Here is an 18,271-nt window from a genome sequence, read left to right as displayed (position 1 = left end):
TCCACATTGTTTCATAAGCTAAAACTATTATCTAATGAAAAGTCATTAATTTTGGATACTTGCTGTCTTGGTCCAAAAAGAAAAAAAAAAAAAATACTTTTTGCTCTCCTCTGTACAGTTTCCTCTACCTAAGGCCATAAAGCTGCTAAGATTCTTTCTCCCATCTAGTTGTTTGTAGGCTTTTTTGCCAGGGCTCTCCAGATGATGAACCATTTAAGTGTAACTTCCTCAGGCAGTTCTTCCTGTAATCATTGAACCTGGTTAGGCTCTCATTATGGGTTCTCATCGTACACTTCCATTTACTGATTTACTCTAATTTAATTATATATTTGTGTGATTATCTGTTTACTATCTGTCTTTCTTGCTAGACTTCATGAGGGAGCTACATGTTTGTCTTATTTAGCACTGAGCATGGTGCTAGACAAATTAAGTAGACACTCAGCCAGTATTTTTTGAACAAATTAATTAAGACAGATTTTTTCTATCAGCTTTTATAAGTGACTTCAGGAAAGAATCTCTAGAAAATATGAAGCAAAGACCACTTTTCATTTTTTTCACAGCATTTATCACTATCTACAGTACTTTTATTTATATGTGTGTTTATTATTTGTCTCCCTACACTCATGGCAATAATAAAAATAGCAAGCACTAATAAAGCATTTATTGTATGCTTTAAGTGTATTAATCTACTAATCCTCAGAGCGATCTAGTGAGTCAGTACAATTTTTATTCTTATTTTTTAAATGAGAAAATGTCACAGAGAGATAAAGTAACTTGACTAATATCACATAGTTGTAAATGGTAGTTTAGGGATTCAAGCCTGAGTGACTAGCTGCTGTGTCATGCTCCTTACTCTGCTGGAATGCCCCTTCTTACATTGGCATGTCAGCTTCAAGGGGGCAGGGACATTGGTTCAACATTTACATCATAGAAATACTTAGAAACATTTAGAAATAGTACTTGGCACATAATGGGTACTCAGTGAGTGTTTTTGGAAGAATGAAGACATGAACTCTGTCCCTAAAAATTAATTGTGAAATTGTCATGAATAGCTTAATGAAGTTTTAGAAAAATCCAAACAAAGGTTCAAATCTTGCCTCTATAGCAGCTGACTCTATAACCTTAAGTCATCTGTCATTTTGAGCCTTAGTTTCTTCATCTTAACTCAGTTTCTTCAGTTGTAAATTAGAGCCAGTCCATACTTCTGAGAATTGCTAGAAGGAATAAGTGAGCAACTTAGCACACTTAAAGTGCTAAGTTTTTAATAGGAGAATTTTTTTGCTATTGCAAATTCTATACCATTTTAACATGCTTGCTAGTGTAGAATTTTATTGTAAATGTACTTAAGTTGATGTAGTTTGAAAATATTCAGCTTTGGTAAGTTATATACTAAAAACATTTTAAGTTGTCCTTGAAGTTTTGACAGGTTACCTTCTTATAACAAGTTCTGTAAATATATATCTGATTTTCTTACACAAACACCATCACAAATGAATTTATATTCCTGACCAAGACGGCTGTGGTACTCTTTTCTTTTAAATTAGAAATAACGAAGGTGCTGTTAAATCATGTATGTGCAAATACATATTATACACTTGAAGTCATATTTCATGAATATTCTAAAGTGTATTCTAAATCAGTTAAACTGGCACCACAGTAATATAATAACAATTCACAAGTTATATTTAGTGTTATTATAGTCAGAGTACTGACCAAAATTCTCATTTTGCCGAGTGATTTCTGCATTCTTTTGAAACAAATTAGAAGGTGCCTGAGTGCCTTCATTTTATTAATAGAATTAGAAAGGGCTTTTCTATAGCTATTTTTAAGGAGACTTAGAGAAACTTAGAGCCACTTGATGCATTTTTAGTTACTACTCTGGGAATGGATTTTCCTGCCCTCTGTCTTCATTCCAGATTTCCCTGAGGCAGGAATATGCATTAGACAACAAGTTTTCCCTTATGCTTTATTAAAGTTGTGATTTTTCCTCATAAATAGTCACATACATATGTTAACTTGTATTGTCAAAGTAATAAGTATATGTTTACTGAAACGTACGGATAGTATAGGTGTACTAGTCATTTAATATAAATCATTCTATATTTCTTTCTCCCTGCACATTTGAGGTGACATCAAGTCCAGTTAGTCTTTATTATATGAAAAGCATGTGACTAGAAAAAAAAATAGTCAAGTTTGTCTAAGAAATAGATGATCATTTACTTCAAGGCTCTTGAGTAGAACTTTCTGCAATGATGAAAAAAACTCTCAGCCTATAATCCGAGCACTTTGGGAGGCCAAGGCAGGAGGACCTCTTGAGTCCAGGAGTTCAAGACTGGCCTGGGCAAGATGGCAAGACCCTGTCTCTACAAAAACAGAAAACAAAAAAATTAGCCAGGTGTGTTGGCACATACCTGTAGTCGCAGCTACTTGGGAGGCTTGAGGCAGGAGGATCCCTTGAGCCCAGGAGGTTGTGGCTGCAGTGAGCCATGATCATGCCTCCGCGCTCCAGCCTGGACAACAGAGCAAGACCTGCTGAGAGAGAGGAAGAAGAGAGAGGGGGAGGGAGTGGGAGAGGGAGGAGAAGGAGAGGGAAGCCTGGCGCTGTGGCTCATGCCTGTAATCCTGCACTTTGATAGGCTGAAGTGGGTGGATCACCTGAGGTTGGGAGTTTGAGACCAGCCTGGCCAACATGGTGAAACCATGTCTCTAATAAAAATATAAAATAAAAAGTAGCCGGATATGGTGGTGGGCACCTGTAATCCCAGCTACTCTGGAGGTTGAAGCAGGAGAATTGCTTGAACCCGGGAGGCGGCGGTTGCAGTGAGCCGAGATCGCGCCATTGCACTCCAGCCTGCGCAACAAGAGCAAAACTCCGTCTCAAAAAAATAAAAGAGAAGGAAGCAAGGAGGGAGGGATGAAGGGAAGGAGGTAACTCTCTATTTGAGCTTCAAATACATTAGCTACTGTTGACGTGTAGTAGCTCTTGAGGCCTTGCACTGTGGCTAATGTGACTGAGGAACTGAAATTTTTATTTGATGTAATTTTAGTAAATAAAATTACATGTTAGTAAATAAAATTACCCTAGCTTCATATGGCTAGTGTCTACATTATTGGACTATGCTATTTTAGTTATTGGACTATGCCATTTTATAAAGTTCTACTATTAAATATTACATACTTTAGAATTGGAATTAAAATATTTGATATGCCATGCAGTTCAATTCATGGAACATGAGGTTTTTATTATTGGAAGGATTGCCTTTATTAGAAAAAAATTTTTTGCTCCTTTTGGAGGAAGACCTTGCTTAAGATATGCTTTTGTTTTGCCCAACATAGCTAAGCCAAGAATATTATCTTCCTTTGGAATGTAGTAACTGGAATCTGTTTAAGATAGATCTGATGGCGAATCTGCAGAGACTTGACAAACAGATGTACCTGCATTGGGCCACAAGTAAAGAGCCACAAAAATAGCTTGCTTTGGTGTTTGCTTCCCTAGTAATAATACTTAAAATATGTTTATAATATTAAAATGTACATCTTATAATTTGAACTGTTATAAATATTTGGTTAAATATAAGTTTATTAACTTTTCTATTAGAGACTAAAAGCTTCTGAGCAGCAGAAACAATTATCAAAGAACTTTGAACCCAGTAGATGATTGACAAAATTGCTTTAATCCTAATTAAAGGCTAGCATTGTTGGGATTTTATTTACATTATTTAAATCACCTACAAAGATTCTTTCAGGCCTAGTTTCAGCATCATTAGGTTTTCTTTTGCTAGTTATTAGTTTAGTCATTAGTTATTGTCATTTTTAAGCTATGGTAGAAGATAGGGAATGAAATTGATATTTATGACAAAACTATACTTTTTGAAAACTAAAAGCCATTTTATATATACTATGGGTACTATTGCCTGTTCATCTCACTTCTTAAGTTAGTGGATATACTTGGTGTATTATATTTTACTAGTGGATATACTTGGTGTATTATATTTTACATAAATCGTGGATACATAAATTTTGTGAAAATGTTATGAAGTTATATTTTATATTTCTTGATGGTACAAAGCAGATATGTATTTGCAATGTGCAAATGGTGACTGTGGGGTTTACACTTAAATTTTGTTTTTCTTTTTTCTTTAAAGGAAAAAAATAGCACCATCTTTTCTTCACAATTCTGTTGCTTGAGATTGTAGCTTTAAAATGGTCAATTTATTTTAATACTATCAATAATTACTTACATGATTATTGCAGTTTTGCCAGCACATTTCACAACCCCAATAATCATGGAAATTAATCATGCTCATTGTAATGGAATAGTCTACAAATAAAACTTGGATCATTTTAAACTTTATTTTCAATTTTTGCAAAATGATGTAGGAGAGCTTTTCCTAGGGAAAACTAGGCATGTGAAAACATTCAACTTGAATTGCTTTGTAGTATTTTTCCTTACATGTTAATTCAGTAAGAAGTGCTTTTTTAAAGCAAAACTCTCCTTTGTAGAAAAGCTAACCATGGAAAGCTTCAGCATCAATACATGCTTGAAAACAGGTTTTTATAATAACAACCTGTGTTCCTGGTGTTTCAATACTCTACAGAGTGTGCTGTTAGAAATGTGCCTGCAAAGGAGAGATGGGTGGTAAGGATGAAGACGAAGTATGAGGACAACCATTACTGATGCAAAATTGTCTCTTCTGAAAGTTGGATGAGGATTAGGGAGTTCAATATGTAATCCATTCAGCTCTGTAAAAGAAAAGCTGGATTCCAGATGCTGGGAACATTAGCACTGCATTGGTGAGCATCCTGTTCAGTCTATAGCTCTAGAACAGAGCAAGAATTTAAGCTTAGTGCATATTCTCGATATAAAAGCTATTAATCCTAAAAACTACCCATTTTCAGATTTACTTAATACTCAGGAAAAAATTACTTTTACCTATGCCTTTATAAAATATGCTCCAGATCAGAGACTCAAAGACAGTGTAGAAAGATTTTTACCTTTTCTAATCCTGTAAGTTGCTGGGATCTGGACAGCTTTAAGATTTTCCATAATTTTATGCTAGTCTAGTCATGTGGCATTTTCTCCACACGATTTAACTTAATTTGCTGCTCTTCACAGTCAGAAGTTACTTGCTGGACTTGTGGACTAAGGTTACTTTCCAACTTTCCTACCCATTTCAACCAGCTCAGTATTGACTTCAGTGATAGACTTCAGTCTCTCCAGTCCTGAGTTTTGCTCAAATAGGCATTCTAAGCTGTACTGTTCTTTGGATATGAACAGATTAGGACTGGCTATTAAAATAAAAAAGTATTCTCTATTTAAACAACAAAAACCAAATCATTTATAAGTCCTAGCTGATACAGATTTTGACTAGAATAGTGTAGTTGAATGTAATGGCAATTTCTGTTCATTTTAATTGAAAAAATCATTTGGCAAAAATTTTCAACAATCTAACAGGTTTAGTTTATTTAAAAGCATGTTGATCTGTAGGTTTGTATCTGAAAGGGAAGAAACACAAAAGAACAATCAAGGAGAGATTAAAAAAATTTTTTTTAATGTATGTTGAGCTTTTTCTGATCAGGATGGTGCTACAGTGCCTAGGAAAATGAGTGTTAAGGCACCATTACTTTACCTCTCAGTATAGGTAACATCCTTAAAGAATATGTGATGTCACCAGATTTCCTGAAATGGTTTATTCTAAATAATTTCATTCATACAATGGAAATGACTTAAAACTCAAACTGACCTTTTATTGCTTTTAAGATTAGTTCACCATCCAAATATTTTAGTCTTTTAAATGTTTCATAGAGTAAGCATTATACTAAGAAATAATTATTTCAGAGTGAAAAGACATAAAACTTAATGAAGAAAAAATATATTTTTGAGATTACACTTTAGCTACGCTCAATTTCCTAGACTTACAGCTGAAATGGAATTTTTTTTTTACTTCAAAAATAAATTATTCTTAGTAGGACCAATAATATTAAGTGTCACTAATCTTACTGTAGCATAAGCCATGTGCTTTATAACTTGATGTTTTGTTTTATTCACAACCAAGTAAATTTTTCTTACCATTTTATAATACAAACTAAAATCTCCAAAAAGTTTTTTCCTAATGTTAAGAGGTAAATTCTTCTATAGAAATTACTCCATTTTCAGGATAATATAAATGTTTTGACCTCTGTCATTACTGAATTCTGAATTTGAATCTCTGCTTTTTTGATATGTGCTTATTTCATCTTAATAAGTAGCGGTAATTTGCTTGTTTCATCTAATGAGTAGCAGGCAGTGTTTTGCATAGGCATGCGTATGGTAAAGAATTTGCTATAGGAAACAGAATGATGTGGCATGTAGTGTGACTTTAACTGTTTTTGGGCAGTCACAAGAACCATAGAGAATTTTCTACAACTCAGACGGGCCTTTTTAAAGTTCTGTTTTCTCACTCAAAAAAAAGTAATACTATTTTCAGAAATTACGTTGTTTAAAGGCAGTTTTTGCTAGTGACAAGTATTATCTGCAAAATAGTTATTACAGAACATTTGATAGCTGTGGAAAGTGTCATACAATTTAGAGAATGAATTAAAGTTTTATGTTAGCTATTTCTTAGATGATTCAATAATCTCCAAAGTACATTCCAAGCACATAAATGAAAGTTTAAAACTTTCAGCTTTCACTTCAAAGGTCAAAACTTGTGTATGTTTCATATATATTTTATATATAAGTATACTATATATAAATTATATATAAAATATATATCATAGCTTTATTAGATAACAATTATACACACACATACACACACGCACACACATATAATCCACTGTTAGAAGCTGCTTTATAAAGATGAGGACTTGGTCCTGCTGACTACTTTATTCCCAGTGCCCACAGAAAGACCTGACCAGTCAATCTGTTGAATGAATGAATGCATGAATGGAATCATATCCTCCCTGAAAGGGAAATGATGTTAGTTCATGAAGTGTGATAAATTCATGTTTTGGGTTTTGCTGCTTACTTAAATCTTGTTTAACTATACGTAAAATAGACATTTTTCTTAACAGGCCTTGCTTTAGTGCAGCTCTAATAGCCAATTTTGGATACTTTGTATTACATATCTAAAGAACGATCATGGCAATTTCATTAACATACAACTTATATTTCTGTCAAGGAGTAAATTTGTATAATTTATATGAAAAATTAATTGACAGGTGTTAGCTTTCAGAAATGGCATTTGAAATATCCCTCTAAAGATTTCCTGTGATTATTTAGAATACTGTTATTATTTATAAATATATTAACCTTATGTAACATTAATGTACATTTTAAAACTACATAAATTTGTTATTTCCAATGAAACAGTGACAAAGAAGTAGGGCTAATGTACAATATACATTCACCTATCATCCCTCTTTTAAAAGATTAAGCCATTTCATTTAAGTTTCAAATATTTAAGCATTCATAATATGAAAAGTAATGTGCTAGATACCACACTTCTTGTTTTTAAAAACTATTTAATCTAGTGAGGAGATTAGGTCATCTTAGCACAAAATAGGAAAAATATGTAAGCAACATAATCTGAGAATTCAATTCTAGTTTGCATAATGTTACCATATGTGGGTTACCAACTTTTAAAGAATCTAAATACATTTGCTGAGTACTAAAGCTACTTGAACTACAATTTGGGAGAAAAGAACCAGGAAAAATACTGTGTATGAAATGGAGTCATCTCTAGTTTAGGAAGAAGTATGTGTGTTACCTTCTGTTAGATAGTGTTAGTAATTTCTTACTGAAGGTGCTCCTCTGTCTTATAAATAGCTCTGTCTTTGGTCTACGGGGAAGCCATGCTAATTAGAATGTGGTCCATAAACCAGCAGTGCATCAGGTGGGAGCTTGTTAGGATTGCCGAATCGTGAGCCCCTCCACAGAGTAAGTGAAGTCAGAAGCTGCATTCTCATAAGAATCCAAGCAATTTGTATGCCTGCTGAGGTTTGAGAAAAACAGACATAAATAGCCCTCTCCTCCCCTTTCTTATAGTATCTTGAATTTCTTTGTTTTAGTGGAAAGAAATAAGCAATACAGAAAAGTTGTGTGTATGCATATTTTCATTTCTGTTTGAGACAGAGAGAAGTAAAACCATATTTAGTGTAAAAACCTCTCTTTTCCCCACAGGGGAACCTCCTGAAAAATATGTATCATTAATTGCCTCCAGTATGAGTTGATGTTTCCAGCTGTGCCACTATCTTAACTATCTAGTCTTTGACCATGATACTGTTTTTCCCCCTTTGGAAGCAAATTAACCATCTGCAAAATATCCCAATTATTTAAAGATGAATTTGCACATGAAGTGACATTTTCAAGGGGGTCCCTGTACTCTGTACTGTGTTTAGATATACCAGGCATCCACTGTGTATCGGACATTGCCCTGGCTGATGGGAGTATAAGATAATCATATCAGCGCCCTGCCTTCAGAGGACTGGCAGCCTAAGAGGCATCATATAGAATAAAATGGTGCTTGCAAGCACTGGAGTCAAATTGTTTACACTCAGATCCCTGCCATCTACCTCCTAGCTGTGTATCCTTAGCCAAGTTACGGAGCTGCTCTGAGCCTAAGTTTTGTCACTGTAAAATGAAATTATTAACAGTGTCTTTCTTACAAAGTAGTTGTGAGGATAAAATAATTCATGTGAAGTCTTTATTATTCTTTGTGACACCTAGTGAGCACTCAGCATTTGTTATTTACAAGGAAGAGCCAGTATGATTAGAGAAACATTGTAGTGGAAGTATGCATTAAGCTTTCTGGCAATCCTAGAGAAAGGAGCCCAGTCTATGTTAGAAAGGAATTGTTGTGAAGAGCTGGACAGAAAATGTAACGTTTGAGGTGGATTTTGAAAGATTAGTCATGGTTGCCAGGCAGAGAAAGAGGAAATTTCAGGTACGTATCTGGGCAATAGCAAGCAGTGTAGAGGGACCAGGCTATAGAAAATAGAGTGTAGAAAGAATAACTCAGAAAAGTTAACTGGGGCCACATAGTGGAGGCTCATATGTTTAATTCTAGAGTATTTGAACTTTGAGAATGCAAGAGAGGGTCATTCAAGATTTTTAAGTGGGGCCACATGACATGGAGGGGTAGAAAAGCAGAAAACTGTGTTAGAGACCTTCCAATTTGTTCCCTCTTGCCTCAAGTTTCCTAAGTGCCAAATCCTAATTTCTACATGTCTGCCATGTCCAAATTTTATCATATTCAGAATCAACCCTCCATTCCCTATCCTGAAAAACAGCATAGCTGCATTCTTCAACCTGAAAATTAGTAATCTCTGAATGTAATTTTCTAGTAACTCCTTCCTGCCATCTCCCTGGCTCCTTTCCTCTTCTCTCTCCCATTCCACCCACCTCCAAACCGAACCTGTTACTCTCTTGTTTCCAAAATTCTGAACCTGACCTCTCTTTTTTCTCATCACTGCCACCGTTCTGGCAGAGCCCATATTTTTATACTTCCTCCAAAAAAAAATCTTGAAACAAATTTGGGCTTCATTAGCCCTCTATTGCCTTGAGGTCAATGTCCACATTCCTTTATGTGGTGGATTATACCATTCAGTTTTACTTCTGAATTCCACTGAAAGGTGGTATTGTCATTTCATTTCAATTAAATAAACCTTTTTGTGTGGAAACAACTGGTGACTGTGACTAAACACATTTAATTCTATTGAGTGGAGTTGCAGACTTCTTGTGGGACATTAACTTAGATTTCTTTCCAATTGTGTTACCACCACCTCCTTTGTAATTATATGAACCAGCTGGATGGGATAACAAATTGTTTCTTAAAATGTACTGGTGTCTCTTTACTAAGATCTGCTTTGAGTATATTGAGTCACATACCAAAGGTGAAAAAGGTATATTCTGGAGCTGCGTGTAGCTGTCATCAGATTGTTATTTCCCAGACTTTGGATGCAGTTTTTACATTTGGATAGAGATTTCACAAACAAAGTGACAAAATTCTGCAGTTTATCTTCTTATTGTTATAGATGGCTGATATGGCAAAGCATACATGGCTAGTTTCCCAGATCAGTGCCTTCGTTGCTCAGAGTTTAATAATAAACAATTTAAAATTCTGTAGAGTTCTTTTACTTGGCTAGTAGACTGTCAGTCTTCTGAGGTAGGCTATGTGGTATCTGTGAGTATTCAGTTTCAGAAAACATTTATAAATTTATAAATATAGAAAGGGACTAGTAGATTAAGTTGTTTTGGGGCAAAGTCGTCTACTGTTTAAAGGAACTCAAACTATTACATATTTTTACAGTTGTCTTCGAAATACTTATTTATTTTCTTCAACATTTATTTTAAGTTCCGGGGTACACGTGCAGGTTGTACAGGTTTGTTACATAGGTAAACATGTGCCATGGTGGTTCGCTGCACAGATCAACCAATCTCCAGCATCCATTAGCTATTCTTCCTGATGCTCTCCCTCCCCTAAACCCTCCTAACAGGCTCCAGTGTACGTTGTTCCCCTCAACCCCATGTGTCCATGTATTCTCATCTTTCAGCTCCCATACGTGAGAACATGCAGTGTTTGGGTTTCTGTTCCTGCATTAGTTTGCTGAGGATAATGGCTTCAAGTTCCATCCATGTTCCTGCAAAGAACATGATCTCATTCCTTTTTATGGCTGCATAGTATTCCATGGTGTATATGTACCACATTTTCTTTATCCAATCTGGGCATTTGGGTTGATTGCATGTCTGTGCTATTGTGAATAGTGCTGCAATGAACATACACATGCGTTTGTCTTTATAATAGAATGATTTATATTCCTTTGGGTATATACCCAGTAATGGAATTACTGGGTCAAATGGTATTTCTACCTCTAGAAATCTTTGAGGAATTGCCACACTGTCTTCCACAGTGGTTGAACCCTCCCACCAACAATGTAAAAGTTTCTCCTTCTCCACAACTTTGCCATCATCTGTTGTTTCTGGACTTTTTAATAATTTCCATTCTGACTGGCATGAGATGGTATCTCACTTGTGGTTTTGATTTGCATTTCTCTAATGATCAATGATGTTGGCTTTTTTTCATGTTTGTTGGCCTCATGTTAGGAAACATTTGTTCATGTCCTTTGCCTGCCTGCTTTTTAATGGGGTTATTTTTTCTTCTAAATTTGCCTCAGTTCATTGTAGATACTGGATATTAGACCTTTGTCAGATGGATAGATTACAAACATTTTCTCCCATTCTATGAGTTGCCTGTTGACTCTGATGCTAGTTTCTTTTGCTGTGCAGAAGCTCTTTAGTTTAATTACATCCCATTTGTCAGTTTATGCTTTTGTTGTAATTGCTTTTGAAATTTTTGTCATGAAATCTGCCCATGCCTATGTCCTGAATGGTATTGCCCAGATTTTCTTCTAGGGTTTTATAGTTTTGGGTTTTACATTTAAGTCTTTAATTCATCTTGAGTTAAATTTTGTATTAGCTGTAAAGATGGGGTCCAGTTTCAGTTTTCTGCATATGGCTAGCCAGTTTTCCCAGCACCATTTATGGATTAGAAAATCCTTTCCCCATTGCTTGTTTTTGTGAGATCTGTCGAAGATCAGATAGTTGTAGGCACGTAGTCTTATTTCTGAGTTCTCAGTTCTGTTCCATTGGTCTATGTGTCTGTCCTTGTACCAGTACCATGCGATTTTGGTTACTATAGCCTTGTAGTATAGTTTGAAGTTGGGTAGTGAAGTGCCTTCAGCTTTGTTGTTTTTGCTTAGGATTGTCTTGGCTATTTGGGCTTTTTATTGGTTCCATATGAATTTTAAAATAGTTTCTTCTGATTCTGTGAAGAATGTCAATGTTAGCTTAATGGGAATAGCATTGAACCTATAAATTACTTTGGGCAGTATGGACATTTTCACCATACTGATTCTTCCTATCCATGAGCATGGAATGTTTTTCCATTTGTTTGTGTCCTCTCTGATTTCCTGAGCAGTGGTTTGTAGTTCTACTTGAAGAGGTCCTTCATTTCCCTTGTTAGCTGTATTCCTAGGTATTTTATTCTTTTGTAGCAATTGTGAATGGGAGTTGATTTATGATTTGGCTCTTTGCTTGCCTGTTGTTGGTGTATAGGAATGCTAGCAATTTTTGCACATTGATTTTGTATCCTGAGGCTTTGCTGAAGTTGCTTATCAGCTTAAGAAGCTTTTGGGATGAAACGATGGGATTTTCTAGATATAGCGTCATGTCATCTGCAAACAAAGGTAATTTGACTTCTCTCCCTATTTGAATACGCTTTATTTTTTCCCTTGCCTGATTGCCCTGACCAGAGCTTCCAGTACTATGTTGAATAGGGGTGGTGAAAAAAGGCATCCTTGTCATTTGCTGGTTTTCAAGGGTAATGCTTCCAGCTTTTCACCATTTAGTATAGTATTGGCTGTAAGTTTCTCACATATGGCTCTTACTATTTTGAGGCATGTTCCTTCAATACCTTGTTTATTGAGAGTTTTTAACATGAAAGGATATTGAATTTTATCAAAGGCTTTTTCTGTGTCTATTGAGATGATGTGGTTATGTCTTTAGTTCTTTTTATGTTGATGAATTACATTTATTGATCTGCATATGTTGAACCAACCTTGCATCCTGGGGATGAAGCTGACTTGATTGTGGTGGATAAGCTTTTTGATGTGCTGCTGGATTCAGTTTGCCAGTGTTTTATTGAGGATTTTTGCATCGATGTTCTTCAGGCATATTGGCCTGAAGTTTTCTTTATGTTGTACCTCTGCTAGATTTTGGTATTAGGATTATGCTGGCCTCATAAAATAGGTTAGGGAGGAGTCCCTTCTTTTGAATTTTTTAGAATAGTTTCTGTAGAAATGGTACCAGCTTTTCTTTATACCTCTGATAAAATTCAGCTCTAAATCTGTCTGGTCGTCGGTTTTTGTTTTTTTGTTTTTTTGTTTTTTTTTTGGTTGGTGAGCTATTTATTACTGATTTGATTTCAGAATTATGCGTCTATTCAGGGATTTAATTTCTTCCTGGTTCAGTCTTTGGAGGGTTGATGTGTCTAGGAGTTTATCCATTTCTTCTAGATTTTCTAGTTTATGTGTATAGAGGTGTTTGTAGTATTCTTGAATGATGGTTTGTATTTCTGTGGGATCAGTAGTGATACCCCCTTATCATTTCCGATTGTGTCGATTCTCCTCTCTCTTCTTCTTTATTAGTCTAGCTAGCAGCCTATTTTATTTTTTTTTTTTTTTCCCCAAAACACCGCCTCTTGGATTTTTATTTTTTTTTTTTTTTTTTTTTTTTTTGAAGGATTTTCTTGTCTCTGTCTCCTTCAGTTCTGCTCTGATCTTGGTTATTTCTTGTCTTCTGCTAGCTATGTTTGCTCTTGGTACTCTAGTTCTTTTTGTTGTGATATCATGTTGTTAATTTGAGATCTTTTTAGCTTTTTGATGTGGGCATTTAGTGCTATAAACTTCCCTCTTAACACTGCTTTAGCTGCATCTCAGAGATTCTGGTATGTTGTCTCTTCATTCTCATTAGTTTCAAAGAACTCCTTGATTTCTGCCTTAATTTCATTATTGACCCAGGAGTCACTCAGGAGCAGATTGTTCAGTTTTCATGTAGTTGTATAGTTTTTTGAGTGAATTTCTTAGCCTTGAGTTCTAATTTGATTGTGCTGTGATCTGAGAAACTGTAATGATTTCAGTTATTTGCATTTGCTGAGAAATGTTTTACCTTCCTGTGATCAGTTTTAGAGTAAATGCCATGTGGCAACAAGAAGAATGTATATTCTGTTGTTTGGGGGTGCAGAGTTCTGTAGATATCTATCAGGTCTGTTTGATCCAGAGCTGAGTTCAGGTCCTGAATATCTTTATTAATTTTCTGTCCCAGTGATCTGTCTAATATTGTCATTGGGGAATTAAAGTCTCCCACAATGATCATGTAGGAGTCTAAGTCTCTTTGTAGGTCTCTAAGAACTTGTTTGTGAATCTGGATGCTCCTGTATTAGGTGCATATATATTTAGGATAGTTAACTCTTGTTGAATTGAACCTTTACCTTCTGTCTTTGTAAATTTTGGTTGGTTTAAAGTCTGTTTTGTAAGAAATTAGGATTGCAACCCCTGCTTTTTTCTGTTTTCCATTTGCTTGGTAAATTTTTCCTCCATCCCTTTATTTTGAGCCTATGTGTGTCTTTGTTCGTGAGATGGGTCTCTTAAAGACAGCATACCAATGGGTCTCAACTCTTTGTCCAGTTTGCCAGTCTGTGTCTTTAAATTGGGGCATTTAGCCTATTTACATTTAAGGTTAATATTGTTGTGTGTGAATTTGATCCTGTCATGATGCTAGATGGTTATTTTGCAGACTTGTTTATTTGGTTGCTTCATAGCATCACTGGTCTATGTACTTTAGTGTGTTTTTGTAATGGCTGGTAGTGGTTGTTCCTTTCCATATTTAGTGCTTTCTTCAGGAGCTCTTGCAAGGCAGGCCTGGTGGTGACGAATTCTCTCAGCATTTGTTTATCTGAAAAAGATCTTATTTCTTCTTCACTTAGGAAGCTTAGTTTGGTCAGATATGAAATTTTGGGTTGGAATTTCTTTAAGAATGTTTAATATTGGCCCCCATTCTCTTCTGGCTGGTAAGGTTTCTACTGAGAGGTCCACTGTTAGTCTGACTGGTTTCTCTTCGTAGGTGACCTGGCCTTTCTCTCTGGCTGCCCTTAACATTTTCTCTTTTATTTTGACCTTGGAGAATCTGAAGATTGTGTGTCTTGAAGTTGCTCTTATCATGGAGTACCTTACTGGGGTTCTCTGGATTTCCTGAATTTGAGTTTTGGCCTGTCTTGCTAGGTTGGGGAAGTTCTCCTGGATGATATCTCGAAGTATGTTTTCCAACTTGGTTCTGTTCTCCCTTTTTCAGGTACCCCAATTAGTCATAGGTTTTTACATAGTCCCATATTTCTTGGAGGTTTTGTTCATTCCTTTTCATTCTGTGTGTGTGTTTCTGTGTGTGTGTGTATAAAATTGTCTGCCTGTCTTATTTCAGAAAGATACTTGGTCTATTCTGCCATTGATACTTGTGATTGCATTATGTATTTCTCATGTTGTATTTTTCACCTCCATCAGATCAGTAATGCTCCTCTCTAAACTGGCTATTCTGGCTGTTGGCTCCTGTATTGTTTTATCATGATTCTTAACTTCTTTGCATTGAGTTACAGCATGTGCCTTTAGCTCAGTGAAGTTCATTATTACTCACCTTCTGAAGCCTACTTCTGTCAGTTCAACCATCTCAAGTTCAGCCCAGTTTTGTGCCTTTGCTGAGGAGGTGTTGCAGTCATTTGGAGGAGAAGCAGCACTCTGGCTTTTAGAGTTTTCAGGGTTTTTGCGTTGATTCTTTCTCATCTTTGTGGGCTTATCTGTCTTCGATTTTTGAGGTGGCTTACCTTTCAGTGGGGTTTTTGTGGGGTCTTTTTTTGTTGATGTTGTTGTTACTTTGTTTGTTGTTTTTCTATTAACAGTCAGACCACTTTTCCATAGGACTGTTGCAGTTTGCTGGGGGATCTCTCCAGACCCTAGTTGTTTCAGTTTTTACCTTACTTGGAGGTATCACCAGTTAAGCCTGCAAAACAGCAACGACGGTAGCCTGTTCCTTCCTTTGGGAGCTCCGTCCTAGAGGGGTACTGACCTGTTGCTGGCCCAGACACTCCTGTAGGAGTTGTCTGGAGACCCCTGTTGGGAGATCTCACCTAGTCAGGAGGAACAGGATCAGGGACCTGCTTAAAGCATTGTGGCTGCTTTTTGGTAGAGCAGGTATGCTGTGTGGTGGGGAGCCCATCCCCATCCAGACTGCTTGAACTGTCCAGAGCCAACAGGCTGGAAAGGCTGAGTCGACTGAACTGGTTAGATGTTGGCCACCCCTCCTGCCAGGGGCTCCATCCCAGGGAGGCATCAGAGATCTGTCTCTATAACCCTGGCTGGAGTTGCTGAAATTCCTGGAGTTGCTGGTCCTCACTGGCAGCAACTGGTGAGGAGGGATGGATCGGGGTCCCACTTAAAGAAAAAGTCTAGCCACAGTCTGGCACAGCAGCTGTGCTGCATTGTGGTGGACTCCTCCTTGTCTGGACTGCCTGGAACTGGCAGGCTGGGATGACTGTGTCAAATGAACTGCAGAAACAGGGGCCGTCTCTCCCCAGGGCTCCATCCCAGGGAGAGATCAGAGTTCTGTTCTTATAACCCTGGCTAGAGTTGTTGAAATTCCTACAAGGAGGCCCCACCCAGTGAGGAGGGATGGATTAGGGTCCCAGTTAAAGAAGCAGTGTGGCCATGATCTGGCATAGCAGCTGTGTTGCATTGTGGGGGACTCCTCCTTGTCCAGTGAACTCCTTGGAGTTGGCAGGCTGGAATGGCTGAGTCGACCTAACCACAGAACTGGCAGCTGCCCCTCCCCACAGAAACTTGTCCATCTCAGGCGGTCTCTAGCCTGTTGCACTGGTTGGCTGGATTTCCAATCCAGTGAGGCTTAACTTGTGAGGTGCCGTGGAAGTGGGGCCCACAGAACAAGACTGGCTCCCTGGATTCAGCCCCCTTCCTCGGGGAATTTACAGATGGATCTCCTGCCTTACGGGGATTCCTGGGGCTGGAATCTGTTAAACTCCTAGGTCTCTGTGTGAGCCTGAGCAACTGCTCTGCCAAGACTCTGCACAGCTCTGTGTATTGGACCCAAGGCCCTGTTGGTGTGGGCTCACGATGGTATCTCCCGATCCACAGGCTGCAAAGATCTGTGGGAGAAATGTGGTTTCCCAGGTGGGGTCACACAAGCACTCACTGCTTCCCTTGGCTGAGAGTGGGGGTTTCTTTGGCTCCATGCCACTCCCAGGTGGGCGATCACTCCATCCTGATTTCCTTAGTTCTTTCTCCATGAATTGAGTTGTCCGCCTAGTCAGTCCCAATGTGAGAACCTGGGTATTTCAGTTGAAGGTGCTGAATTCACTTGCCATTTTCATTTCTCTGGGAGAGCTGCAGACCACAGCTGCTTCTAATCAGCCATCTTGGCCAAAATATCTGTTTAGTTTGTTACTAACTTCCTTCAGAAAATTCCATATGGAAGCTCAACACCTACAAATACACTCTTGAAAAGATAACAGGACAAATGGTTTGCATTTTATAATTTCCTATTTTTAATTTTCTGTATTGTTGTAATTTAATACTTCTGAAAATTTTTTTTTAATTTACTAATGAAAGCAACTCTCAGGTGTGATTAATCTTATAATCACATAAATAAGGAAAACCAGTTATGTTTGTAAATAAATATTAGAGGACTGGTGTTTATATACTTATTTTGTATATGGATCATAATGAAAATTAAATTTAGCATATGATAATATAAATAGGAAAAATCACTTATTCAAAATTTGCATTTTTTCTATAAATCCGTGTCTTTGACTTTTAAACTCTTAAAAATTACAGTAATTTTTTCAATAAAAACTTTATAAAAGTGTTTAAAAATGGAACAGAGACATTGAATTCAGGTTATTAAGTTACTAAATACATTCTTATATAGGCATAAGGTGGCTTGTATTTATACTTTCAAAAAGACTTTGGAGTTGTCACTTAACTCTTCTACTTTATAAAGATTTTATGTTAATGGGTTTTTTTGTCACCAAAAATTTAGATGTAGTGTTTGTAGCTATTTCTTGGTGAACAATTATTTTTATTTTAAATTGGAAAAATAATCTTCATCAGTCAGGAGAAAACGAAATAGTGATTCATGAAGAAATATGTTGATTTTGTCTTTCAGACCTGAAGATTATCGGCTATAAGAGAATAAGAATTACAGAAAATAACAGTGACATGATTGAAACTCTCTTCTGATGAGTTTCTCTAACCTACAGGATGGAGTAGAACAACTGCTACAGGCCAGCACCTGTTTTATGTGCCAAATCACTGGGGAAAGGTCAGGAAGGTATACTCTTCAATAAGAAATTGTAATTAAAATATACTATTTTATGGAACCATTTTTATGTAATCTGATTTGAATGTTATAGTTGATAATAATAAAATCACTTACTTCGTTGACTATTCAGTGTTGCATTTAATGATAAAAAACAGACCCTGCGTATAGAATTGCAGTTACACATTCCAAAAATGCCTCTTCATGCAGATTTTCTCAAGGTGCAGGTCACTTTTCTTGTCCCTTGTGAACAAGCGCTACCTTCACTTTTCATTTCAGTGGCTTTTTTGTTTTGTTTTGTTTTGTTTTTGTTTTGTTGTTTTTTTTGAGACAGAGTCTCACTCTGTTGCCCAG

At 36.6% G+C, this 18,271-nt stretch overlaps 1 protein-coding gene across 1 annotated transcript in view; it reads left to right on the top strand.

Moving 5' to 3' along the window:
• Window positions 1–18,045, top strand: part of MRPL13 (mitochondrial ribosomal protein L13) — a 48,767-nt gene extending 30,722 nt beyond the window's left edge. Inside the window, exon 7 of the mRNA XM_023224698.1 lies at window positions 17,765–18,045. Within this exon, the coding sequence (XP_023080466.1) occupies window positions 17,765–17,786 (22 nt within the window). The 3' untranslated portion in view covers window positions 17,787–18,045. The remainder of the gene's footprint in view (window positions 1–17,764) is intronic.
• Window positions 18,046–18,271: the final 226 nt, after the last annotated feature.

The sequence above is a fragment of the Piliocolobus tephrosceles genome, chromosome 7 (genome assembly GCF_002776525.5).
Source record: "Piliocolobus tephrosceles isolate RC106 chromosome 7, ASM277652v3, whole genome shotgun sequence".
Lineage (NCBI taxonomy): Eukaryota > Metazoa > Chordata > Mammalia > Primates > Cercopithecidae > Piliocolobus > Piliocolobus tephrosceles.
The sequence above is the reverse complement of the archived record's forward strand: the minus strand, read 5'-3'. Positions and strand labels throughout refer to the sequence as shown.